General features: G+C 50.0%; 1 protein-coding gene across 1 annotated transcript in view; it reads right to left on the bottom strand.

Annotated features, from left to right (window-relative positions):
• Nucleotides 1-12142, bottom strand: part of Fzd6 (frizzled class receptor 6) — a 28023-nt gene that overhangs the window by 1882 nt on the left and 13999 nt on the right. The window contains exons 2-5 of the mRNA XM_005381947.2: nucleotides 6917-7113; nucleotides 3761-4775; nucleotides 1865-2013; nucleotides 1012-1416 (exon numbers count right to left, since the gene is read on the bottom strand). Of these exons, the coding sequence (XP_005382004.1) occupies nucleotides 1012-1416; nucleotides 1865-2013; nucleotides 3761-4775; nucleotides 6917-7113 (1766 nt within the window). The remainder of the gene's footprint in view (nucleotides 1-1011; nucleotides 1417-1864; nucleotides 2014-3760; nucleotides 4776-6916; nucleotides 7114-12142) is intronic.

Here is a 12142-nt window from a genome sequence, read left to right as displayed (position 1 = left end):
GCCTGGACAATTTAATGATTTAGTAAGACCCTGTGTCAAAATAAAAAGTAACAAAAGGCCAAGGGAAATAGCTCAGTGTGAAGATACTGGGTTCAATCGCCAATACTGAAAAAAACAAAAAACAAAAAACCCACGAAACAAAACAAAAAACCTCAAAAACAAACATAGCTGTCAAGGGAAAACAAAAAGTACTTTGACCTAATGGACAATTTAAAGGAGTCAGTGGTCAGCATGGGGCCCTTCTCACCTTTGGTCATCTGTGTCCATGTGGGACAAAATTCATTAAAGAGGGCAACGTCCTTTCATGTTCAGAAAGCAAAAGGCATCTTACAGTCATCTTTAGACAGAGCTATAATGTAGGTTTTTTTGTTTTTTTTTTTTTTGTACCAGGAATCAAACTCAGAACTTTGTGCTTGCCAGGCAGGCACTGAGCTGCTGAGCTATATCCCTGCCCCAATAATAATGCAGTATCGATGAAATCTGAGCCTGTATTTCAGATGAAGCAGAAATACTTAGCTAAGTGTACAAGCAACGCGTAACAGTTGCCGTAGAAATGACCACGGCTACTGCTGCTGAAGAGCTGGTGTCAAGACTCTGCTTACAGCGAAGAAGCGTTGAGGAGCACATCACAGGCTGAGCCTGGCCGGCCTGACTTAGAACCAGGCGCACAGAGTCCTCAAATGCTTGACCTCCAGAGGTGTGAGACCCTCAGGTTAGCGAAATGAATCAGAGGCACAAGCTTAAATATCCAAGGGTTTCTCTTCTCTGAGAAACCCAAAATACAAATAGTTTAAAGAGCAAAATAAAAGACAGCACAGAGGGACAGATCTTTTGCAAAATGGAAGGGACCAAGAGATGGGGAGAGGGAAAGAGAAGGAGAAAAGAACGAAGACGCCTGCACCCACAGTGCAGCGCTGCAAACCGGGACTAACAAAGGTAACCAAAAGATAAATAACGTGTGATGCAGCGTTTAAAATCCGGATGATCTGCCGTAACGGAATCAGTCCTCACCTTCCTTCGCTCCGGGCACTTTCGGAGACACTGGTCCTGTCCTGAGCGCTGGCAGCCTGGCTTTTCCTGTCACCCACGTCCCCGCCAAATCTGGAGCTGGCTGCGGGGGACGCGGGCTCCCCGGGGTCCTGCTCCCTAGCTGCGCCCGCCTCTCTCACCGACGCCTCCGGGGAGGTCGGGATTTCCGTCGCGGTCTCCTGTCCTAGGTAGTCATGGTCCGCGATGGCCACGGCGGAGGTGCCGTGGTACGCTGTGGCCCCGGTGCTGGTCCCCATGGATTTGGAGATGACCTTCAGCTTGTGCGAACCCGGCTTGCAGTGCTTCTTCTTGTGTTTCACTTTCGAGTTGTGCTTCAGGAAGAACTCGCAGGACTCCTGCAGCACACGGCGGCTCTCGCTGATGGGGCTGCGGGGAAAGGCGGGAAACGTGCTCAGTGCTCTAGCGTTAGACATCCTGCCCGACGGACAGCACTTGTCAAACCTGACACTGCAAATACTGCAAAGTAAGCAGATGTCCCCACAGCGAAAACTTGCTTTGTGCCAACACTTTTCACTTCCGTCAGCAGAAATTAGAAGCTGGTAAAAAACTAGACGAAAGTCAAAGGAGCGGGGAAAGGAGAGTCGAACCAGCACACGGTAAGGGACTGACTGTATCTGTATCATATTTAAGTACATCAGACTGGAACGTAAACCAGCAGACAGAGGACACAGAATATAATTAATAGTCTTGGTTTAAATGTAATTGTTTTCTATCTAAAGTTAAGGTTGACAATTTTTACTGTCTTAGGTAAATGGTTTTGGTACTCTGATCTGTTTATTTTCCACCACTGTCAGAAAACTCATTAAGTTCTTACTCTCTCTTGCGATTTCGTTTAAAAAACCCAGCCCACTCGGTGCAGGTTTTTTTGCTTCCGACCCAGAAGACAGCGGATATACCGACGATCAGGGTCATCAGGTATTTTATCATGAATAACGCCAGTTCCGGTCGGGCTGTTGTTTTTACCTACAGAACAAAAATGATATATGTAAAATGACAATATAAAACTGGAACAAAATTTATAAATCTTCTATTTGATTATAAAGGTTTGAAATGCATAATATAATGAATAATATTTAAGAACAACACATCTGTAAGCTATGTTCCAAACAAGTGACCTTTAGATGCATATCAAAATAGATCTCCTGAAGAGGGAAAATATTACACTATATTTAGTATTTTTCTAGATTTTGCCAAATCTAAATCTTGGCATGATTTCCTGGCCTCTTTTCCTATAGGCACAGCAGCCCTTTATAACTGCCATATACTTACTCTAAATATTTACCTGTTTTCCTTCACTGTAACCTGCCACAAAAATATAAATAAATGTGTTATAACAACATTTCACAGCCTTTAACATGCGTGATTATGTTATAAAAACTTGTGTGGCCAAAATAAAAGAAGTATCAGTAAAATGTGAAAAGTGTAGAGTTTCATAAAAATTAAACTCATACTTTTATTTCAAGCATAAATTTTCAAATACTGTATGACTATCGAAATATTATGCATTCTACATTCGCTTTGCTTTTCATATTTACTAACATTTCTTGGAGACTACATCAGTACAAATATAGTCCTTACTTCTTTGCAAAGGCCTGTTCCACTGTGTGGATGAACGGGGACTTATTCAACTACCCGTTCTTAAAGATACTTAGGTGATTGCCAACCTGCAAGTAATGTTGCAATAACTATCTTGATATTATGCAAAGTAATTTTTAATTTGATACGCTATGAGGATAATGCTTGTGTAAGATTCTCTTTAAAATCTTTTTTCTATTAAAAATCTCAACTAAAATGCTTAATAAATTTTATATTTTCAGAAACATACTTTTTAAATCTTAAAAACACTACCCTTATACTAGTCATAACCATTAGAAACACATAAAACATACTTTGCTTCAATTGTGCTTTTTTTCACTTAACAATATGGGTTCTGCAGAAATCAAATTCTTTTTTTTATGAGTATATATAGACAATCCCTGTTTAATGACCAGGTGTCATTCCTGCGACTGGGTCCTTAAATGAGGAATTGTGTACAGTAGGCACAGTACAACAGTCAGAACAAAGAAACGGTCGAAGGAAAGTCCGCCTGGATGACTCGGCTTTTACGTGCAGCCCTGTAATGTATAACAGAACCACTGTACTGGAGGGTACTGTGAGCAAAAATTGCAGTACCGTGTAAACAAGGTGTACGCACAAAAAAGACATCGAGGCTCAATACACAAGACACAAAAAACTGTACCAGAAAAAGGCAGATTGCAAATCCGAGTGGCAGGTTGCAAGCTTGAACAGCTCATCTCAGACTTAGGTCTGAACTGCCGATAAACAGGTAGGAAGTCAAACGAGGAATGTCTGCACTATGCAGAAATGTGTGCGATGATGTAATAGCATATGCCCAAGTAAGGGCTTCCCCCCACTCAGCTGCCGTTACTTCTCCCTCTCACAAGGCCTGCTCTGACTACTCATTACGGTTTGCCTTTTGACCCAGCTGAACATTTTAAGGAACAAAGGAGGCACTTTCTTATTGTATAGATGCTACAGCTCCAGAGAACTCTCCCAGGACGCTGGCCTGGGTCTCAGCTGATGCACAGGAATTGTTCCCCGAATCTGCTGGATTTTCCCACCTGAAATCTAACTTTCCGTCCACGACTGCACAAGCACACTTTCAGGCACGTTCTCTGCACTCTGAACAATGACACAGTCCGGCTCGTACCTGGTAAGGACACGGGATGTGGTACTGGCGACAGTGGTCTGAGACCCACGTGATCTCCCAGGTCACCCTGTTCACCTGCTCGTAGACATAACACCCCAGCAGCATCACCAGTGGCACCAGGTACAGGCCGCTGAAGACTCCGATGCGGATCATGAACTTCTTCAGCTTCTCCTGGTTGCGGCCATCGTGCTGGATGACCTGTCGCACGTGGTTTAGGGAGACGATGCCGGCCAGGAGCAGGGACAGCCCCACAAACACACACAGGCACAGGGGCAGAAGCACGAAGTAACGAGAGGCCGCCAGGTCGTAGAGGCCGACAAAGCACACTCCGCTGATGTTGTCTCCTTCCACCTTGTTCATGGCCAGAAGCATCACGGTCAGGAAGCCAGGGGTTCCCCACGCCACCGCATGGAACCACACTGCTTTCTGCTCGATGGCCTCGCAGCTCCACTTCCTCCCTGCGGCGAGGAACCAAGTGATGGTCAGAATCACCCACCACACGGTGCCGGCCATGGTGAAAAAGTACAGAAACATGAACACAACGGAGCAGGCCTTGTTCTGGGAGCCCAGGACCACGGTGTCCCCGAGCCCCAGCTTCTCATCCGCCCTGTTGCAGGCTGTGCTATTGCCGAGCAGGAACCCAACAAAGTACATGAGAGACACGATGCTGTAGCAGACGGAGTAGTAGATGATGGGCCGCTCAGGGTACCGGAACCTCCTGACGTCGATTAGGAAGGTGAGAAACGTGAACAGAGTCGCACAGAGGCAAAATATCGACACTATTCCAATAAAACTTTTTGCGAATTCTAACTCGTCACTTTTGAAATACATGTTGGGGCACGGAGGCGCACACTGGTCGATCCCCAGAAACTTGTAGCCTTGTCCCCCAGAAGTCTTAAGGTGCCTCGGACACCAGAAGCCGATGTCTCTTTGGACCTGTTCTGTTTTCTTCTGGGGACCAGATCCCCCGTGTGGACCCAGAGCTCCAGGAACAGTCCCGTTACAGTACTGCAACCTGTAATTATACAGATGGTCTCTGTGAGGTCGGCATTTTCATTGATTTGCTACAATATGCTTTCCGACCATAGAATATCACCTTCTCCATCCAAACGATGGCAAGATACACAAACCTAAGTACATCACAGGTTAGGGGTGGTGGAAGGTTTGAACTGACTAAAACCTTGCAGTGGGTCATGAGGTTTCAGCACACTAGTACGTACTAAGCACAAAGCAGGTAGGCATTAACCAAATATTTTTCAAATAATTTCAGCTTTTAAGGCTATTTAAGACAGAATTTACCTAAACTGGTTCTCTCCTGACAAAAAAGAACTGGCTTGCCTACTTAGAGCATAAGAAGCTTAAGTTTGGAGGTATTCACTTTCCTTCTTTCTCTTGTGGTGCTGGGGACTGAACCCAGAGCCTGTGCATGCCAGGCAGGCGCCCTACCACTGAGCCACATCCCCAGCCCCCCGCTTACCTTGTAAGCCCCACAAGCAAACCAAGTCAACCACATGGCAAAGCTGGGACAGCTAGAACGGCAGAAATGAGATTCCCCCTGGGTGGACAGGCTCAGGCTCAAGTTTCTAAGCAAGGCCAAGAAGGCCGCAAAGCACAGAGCAGGACCTGGTCACCTCCATCACCATCCTGTTTAGGGTGGGCTTCACCTCCCTCGTGTGTGGACACAGGGACATTTCTCATGAGGACCGAACTTGGCCAGTGGCCGAGTCTGTATACACTGCCGCTATTTGGAAGACTCTGTATAGCTTAAAAAGCAGTCTGAGTTTTAATGAGAACCCATTTAAAATGTACTTAGATAACAACAGAATAATAAAACAAATGCCCATGAAATGAATAATGGTGCATTTATCAGCTTTATTAAAACATAATATGTCACTTTTGCTAGAATTAGGGTTTTAATCAGAAATTTCCTTTTTCTTCATGTTTTCAAAGTAAAAGACTAAAAGTTTAATTTATAAAACTGAAGAAAAATAAGATCTGTCTAGTACAGAACACACCAGAATTATTCCTACATGCACTTGGCCCCTTGCTTTATATTAGTGGAGTGCAGTTTAGCATAAGGCGAGCACAATTTCTTTAAAATGAGATTCTACTTACCAATTCCATATATCAAGCTTTCTCCAACATGAAATAAATTCAATTTGGTTTAATTATTTTAAAAAGTGTCATTTCCTCAACAAACCCAAACTACAGAGATGGAGGCACCTCACCCACTCTGCGGTGGAGCGGGAGACCCCGTGCAGAGCAGCGCGGCACCGCAGGCCGCGCCCTCCGGGAACAGAAGCCCACCTTGTCTTCCTCCTCCGGCGGCACTGTGAGCGCCACAGCAAGACACACCCTGCCCCGCCACACCTTGGTGCTCAGGGCCATTCAGTGTGCAGTAAGTGCAGCCAGTGTTTGTTCAAAGGATCCCCAGCCTGCTCACCTCCCCTCTGCACTGCCGTCGTTGCTGGTGACCTGCCCGTCCACGCAGACAGCACACAGCCGCTCCGGCCTCCTGTCTCCTTGACGTCCTGGGTCGGATGGCCTTCCCTAGCCTCCTCGGCCACCGACAGTCCCGGTGACACAAGGAGTCCCGCCCAGCCGGCAGTGCACCCGTCTCCCAAACCCAGCTCTGCATCCCGCCTCGGTCCCTGCAGCTTGCGGGCCGAAGTCCTTGCATCCTCCCGGTGGTCTCACGAGCTCGCCCTGCCCGGCTCCAGCCAGCAGCCCTTCGTTTCTCTGTGGCACTGAGCTGCACTGGCTGCCCTTCCCCAGCACACCGCGCTCCCTCCTGTCACCAGGTCCCCGACAAGCTCATTCAGGGGCCCGGGAGCTCTCCCTCCCTCGGACCTCTCCCCGCAGTCCTGCCCCTCACAGGTCGCGGGAACCAAGACGTGTCCCCACAGGACGGTGCGCAGCTCCTTGGCCGGACCGGTCCCGGCGGTCACTTCGCACTTGCCGGCACATCTCTTCCTAATGCCCGTCCCTCCCACCTCGCTGCAAGTTTCCCCGAGAGTGGGAGCCACCTCTGCTCGCTCTGAGCCATTTGTCTGTGATGCCAACACTGTGCCCGGCGCACGCTAAGCGGCAGTGTCTGAGGACTACACGAGAGTCTGGCACCAACACACGGGCGGCACTCAGGGAAAGCACACTTACCTGTCACACTCAAGCTCCTCAGGCCATCTGATCCCGAAGGTGTCCATGATGCTTTTGCAGTCGGAATACACTTTCCTGCAGAAATCGCGGCAGGGCGGGACCACGTGAACGTGCTCCGTGCAGGTCGGTATAAACGCCTGGCAGAGGAAAGTTTCAACATTCGGCGAACAGTCCAGATTGGCAAGGGGAAGAAAGTGCTGTTAAGAAAAACAGAAAGATAGGTCAGGAGTCTCACCACAAACGAACGAAATTCATTCACTGACTGTGGACGTATGTACTTCCACTCCAAAGGAATCCTTAAGTCTCTCAAGTTTGAGGGGAGAACTTTACGCTGGTGGACCTCGGGCTCTCACAGTCCTGCACGTCCCACGCAGGCGTGGTTGATCCCAGGGAGGCACCGGCCTTGTCGCAGGGCACCGTCCAGCTGCCGGTCTTCCTTCTGCGCAAGCCGCCGCCCCTGGTCCGACGGCTCCATCCCTTCCCAGACCTCTTTGTCCGTCTGTCCTCTCGGATGTGAATTCTCCTGGGTCCCCGTCCTGCAGGCCGCTCCTTTTCTGATTCTCTTTGGCGCCCCTCTGTATTAGAACTGGCCGGCTCTCCGCGGCATCTCTTTGTACCAGAGCTCCACCCAGCCCGGCTCAGGGAAGCCGCCGCCCGCCTCTCCGGGAACTCTGCGCTGAGCACCACCCGCTTCTGGACACGGCGCCAGCCGCATCTCCAGCCCGGCGCACCTGAACGCATCAGGCACAGTGCCCCCTCCGCCCCATCTCAGGAGGCGACGCCGCCGTCACCGCGCCGCACAGCCCAGGAGGCTGCAGCGTCCTTGCTTGCCTCTCTTCTGCCCACAGCGACTCCATCAGAAGGGACTGTCCTCGCTGTCACCACCCAGCTGCAGCTGCGATGCCTCCCACCTGGGCCAACGGAAGCCCCCAGGATTGTGGGCAAGTTCCCGCACCACCCCTTGCACACCACGCAATAGAATCCGAGCTGTCTTCGTTCAAAGAGCCGGCAGAATCCATTCCGAAGCCCTCACCAGCCCTCTCAGCATCTGCCCTCACCAGACACAGGCCCTGTGGGAAAGACCCTCCCGCCCCCGGAGCCCGGGACAGGCCCGCCGCGGGTGTTTGCTGGATAAATGAACGGCTCTGCAGAACGAGGCGTGAACAACCACACGTGGTGTCAGTAAGAAGAGAGGAAGCTGGGACTTTCCTGAGGGGAAAGACACGCAGGGAGGTCGGGTCTGATCACCTGATGACGTCAGGTGCTGGCCTGCCACGGAGCAGGGAAGCTGTTGTCCATCTGGACTCTGTGAGGGTGAGGGGATGACGTCTGTGCTCTGCGAGGAATACACACATACTTTAATGTCCAAGGGTGCTTCTTTTGTAAGCAGCCAGAGGCTGCACAAAGTCCTGAACCCGGGGAGGGCTACTGAACACGGGAAGGAAGACACAAGGGACGGGGCTCGGGCCGATCCCACGCAGCGCTGGGGCATGGGAGGGGTGCTGGGCACCGAGCTCCTCTGACCAGGACAGACAGCTCCACGCAGGCTGGGGATGGGACCCACAGAGCACAGCGCGAGCGCCCGGACACTGGGGCGGGCTGACAAGGCTGTTAAGGCAGCGGAAAAAGTCAGCTGCCAGCTCTCAAAACAAAGCACACACTGTAGGGAAGACCAAGACCATGTGGCAGGTGTAGAGCTGATCAAGGTTCACACCCGACTCAGCGATGTGGCCTTCGGTATGCCCAGGAAAGCCAGCGCTGACTCCCGACTGAGGAAAAAGTCATTCAAGGGATGAGGGGAAGGGAAGAGGAAGTGGCGAGAGAGCAGATACCAGAAATTCTAAGTCATGACTTGCTAAGTAATGCAGTCAACACACTGCTCAGAATACAGTGACATGCAGAACCACTGCGGGTCCACAGTGCTGCCACCGGGGGACTTTACTCAGGTGTGACTGATATATAATAAACCTACTAATCCAATACAGATATATCCAACACCACAAATACACCCCTTACCCCCTTATAGTCCTCCCCTTCTTCTCCCCTCCCCATCCTTGCCAACCACTGATCTGCTTTCTGTCACTACCAAGACATATGTCCTATAATATTATAAACGTGGAAATGTACAATATGTTTGTCTTTTAGTTGTCTGTTTTCACACAGAACTGTTATTTTGAGATTCATCTGTGTTGTTCCATGTATTAATATTTCATTCCTTTTCAGTGCTGAGTAATATTCCATTGCACAGATATACCATAATTCACCTGTTGATAGATAGCCTGAAGCACCATGGGATATTTGGATGTAGATATCTACCAGAATGCAGAGCCTCTGGGTAAGGATATGGATTCAAAAGTCATCAGTATAAAAATGGGAACTGAAAGAATGGACTGACATTATGCAGACAGAAGGTGTTGTAAGGGAAGATGAAAACTGTAATTCGGAGGAATGCAGTGCACCTACCCACGAACCAGCACCTGCTCTCTCTCTAGTGAAGTGGGGAGACAGCTCAGAGGGGATGGGAAGCGGGGCCGGGAGACGGGAGGGCAGGAAGGGAGTAGGAGTGAGCAGGTCAGACCTGACCTGTGTGTCCCGGCTCCCACGAGAGTGTGCCCGTTACACATCAGGAGCACACACAAACAAGCTGCTTTAGAATTTCTTTAAATGAAATGATAAAAAGATTTAAAGACAAAAACTAAAATCCACTGCTGTACGCTGCCATAAACAAAGATCACCTTGAGTCATTCGCGGGTAAATAGAGGCAGCCTGAGACTAGAATATACGAGAAGTAAATCAGACGCACACACTTAAGTACCATGATTTCTTTCATGAGAAACCCAAGTATAAATAAGGAGCAAAGCAGAGGACGCTAACAGGAAGCAGGGGGTCCTCCTTGTGGGAGGCGGAGGGAGGCGGGGGAAGGGATGGGAGGGGCCAGGCGGCGCAGGGCTCGCTCCTCACAGGGCGGCAGCGTTAGACCTCAGAGGGACTAATACAAATCAATCAGTAAATCAACGACCAGGGGAACCAGCTGGGCTGTCAACCTCCAAGTCCTGTTGCAGACTTACTGAGAGAATTTTAGACACAGGGGACCTGAGTGAGCTTTAAGTCGGTTCTTCTCAGAGTGTGTGGGTGCACGTCTTGCTAGAAATGTCTTCTTATGAGACATTACGGAGGGGCGGGCACACCCTGTAAGTGAACTCGAGAAGGACCCCCTCCTTCCTGTTACTGGTTTTTATTTTGCTCCGTACTTATCCTTTTCTTTTCTCATTTCAAGTGTGTGCCCAGCGTGCGGGACTTCTTACTGGAAATTGTTACCAAAATTCCAAAATCCACGCAGGATTAGACGCCCTTATTCTCGACCCACTGCTGCGTTTAGCAATACTGTAGCTATTAATAGCAAATCAGAGCGCCACTTTACTCAGCGCTCAAACAAGGCACTGTGCTTCTTCACATCCCCTTTACCCCGATGCCTGTCCTACGAGGCAGACGGTCCTGTCTCCAGCTTGCCGATGAGGCTCTGGTGGGTCAAGCAATTCCTCATAGTCACAAAGCAGTGAGGTTGACCGGACATGGTGGCACATGCCTGTAATCCCAGCACTTGGGAGGCTGAAGCACGAGGATTACCATGAGTCTGAGGCCAGCCTGGACTACACAGTGAGTTCAAGGCCAGCCTGAGCTACTTAGCGAGACCCTGTCTCAAAAAGCAACAATAACAACAAAAGTAGTGAGGCACGGTTACAGTTCTTACCCAGACGTCCCCTGACGCCTCACACACTCATAGGCAGGCCCTGGGGAGGTGACCATGGTGTGTGACACTCACCATTGGATTAGCCCGCTCATGGGTTTACAGCTGAATGTGATGTTGGGAGGTGAAGCCAGGCGAGTGGGGTGGGTCACTGGGGTGTGGCCCGGCAAGATCGCTGTCCTCCCTTGAGCTCTCTGCCCCTCGATGCCCTGCCATGGACTGTTTCCCCTCTGCCATGCGGCCCTGCCGTGGAGGGAGCCAGCTATGGACTGAACCTTCCACAAACTGTGAGCCGAAGTAAACCTCTCCTCCGTTAAATTGTGCGTGTCAGATACTGTGCATCAGCAGTGAGAAAGTGACTGCGACGGGTGCAGAGGCAGGAGGAGAACCTGGGCCCAGGCAACCCCGGAGCATGTGCTCTTGAACCCTCACATCACGCTCCCCCCAGCTCCTCCTGAACGTTCGCTTTCCCAGAGCACAGGGCAGGCGAACATGACAACACGGGTGCAGAGGAGAAGGGGTGTCACAATAGGGTAGCTGCTACATGAAAGGGACTCCCAGGGTGAAAAAAATAAACGTTCAGAACCCATTTATCAAAGGTTATAAACTCTGGGGCAAAAATGCATGTACCCCTGAAGCACAAGGGTACAAAAAATTTGTTTGTCTGTTTGTTTAGTTTTTTGAGGGTTTATTTTTAGGGTTTTTTCCTTTCTTTTTGTTTTAGTTTGTTTTTTGAGACAGGGTCTCCATAGGTAGCCCAGTCTGGCCTGCAACTCCCAGTGATCCCCCTGCATCAGCCTCCTGAGTGCTGGGATTACAGGTGGGCACCACCACGCCCGGTGACGCACAGGTAATTTTGGAACAAATAATTCAAAAACAAATAACAGCACTCAGTAACGCGCCGGCCTGTTTAACCCAGTGTACAAACCAAGTGAAAATAAAAGGCTGGGTGTGTCGGCCCAGTCCTTTGAAGTAAAAGTCTTGCTAGGAATCATTAACGTTCTTCCGCAGGGGCTGGAGATTTAGCTGAGCGGCAAAGCGCCTGCCTGGCAAGTGCAAGGTTGTGAGTTTGATTCCTAGTACTGGAAGAAAAACAAATAAACAACAACAACAAAAAAAAACAAAAACAAATGTTCTTCCGCAAAATGTCGCAGGCCCCATTCTCAGGAACCAGGACTCTAGAAGCGAAGACTTCTCGCCGGACTCACGTGACTTTTCTCACGCCCTCGCACTCCCTCTCTGAACTCTACTTGTGTGCAGTACAGGAAGCGCCAGGCAAATCTGAGGAGCAGTACACACTCGGCCGCCCTGGTGTCTGCAGCCCGCGCCCCGCTTCAGATCCCCAAGTGACCTGAGGCCCTGGTGTCCTTGACTGATTTCTCAGTTGTCACTGTCGGGAGTCCACGTGTGCAGTGGCAGTGACTCCGTCCACCGCGGGGAGCGGGCACATGGACGGCGCACGTCTCCCCTCCTCCCCG

The sequence above is a fragment of the Chinchilla lanigera genome, unplaced genomic scaffold (genome assembly GCF_000276665.1).
Source record: "Chinchilla lanigera isolate Chin_1 unplaced genomic scaffold, ChiLan1.0 scaffold00016, whole genome shotgun sequence".
NCBI classification, from domain to species: Eukaryota; Metazoa; Chordata; class Mammalia; order Rodentia; family Chinchillidae; genus Chinchilla; species Chinchilla lanigera.
The sequence above is the reverse complement of the archived record's forward strand: the minus strand, read 5'-3'. Positions and strand labels throughout refer to the sequence as shown.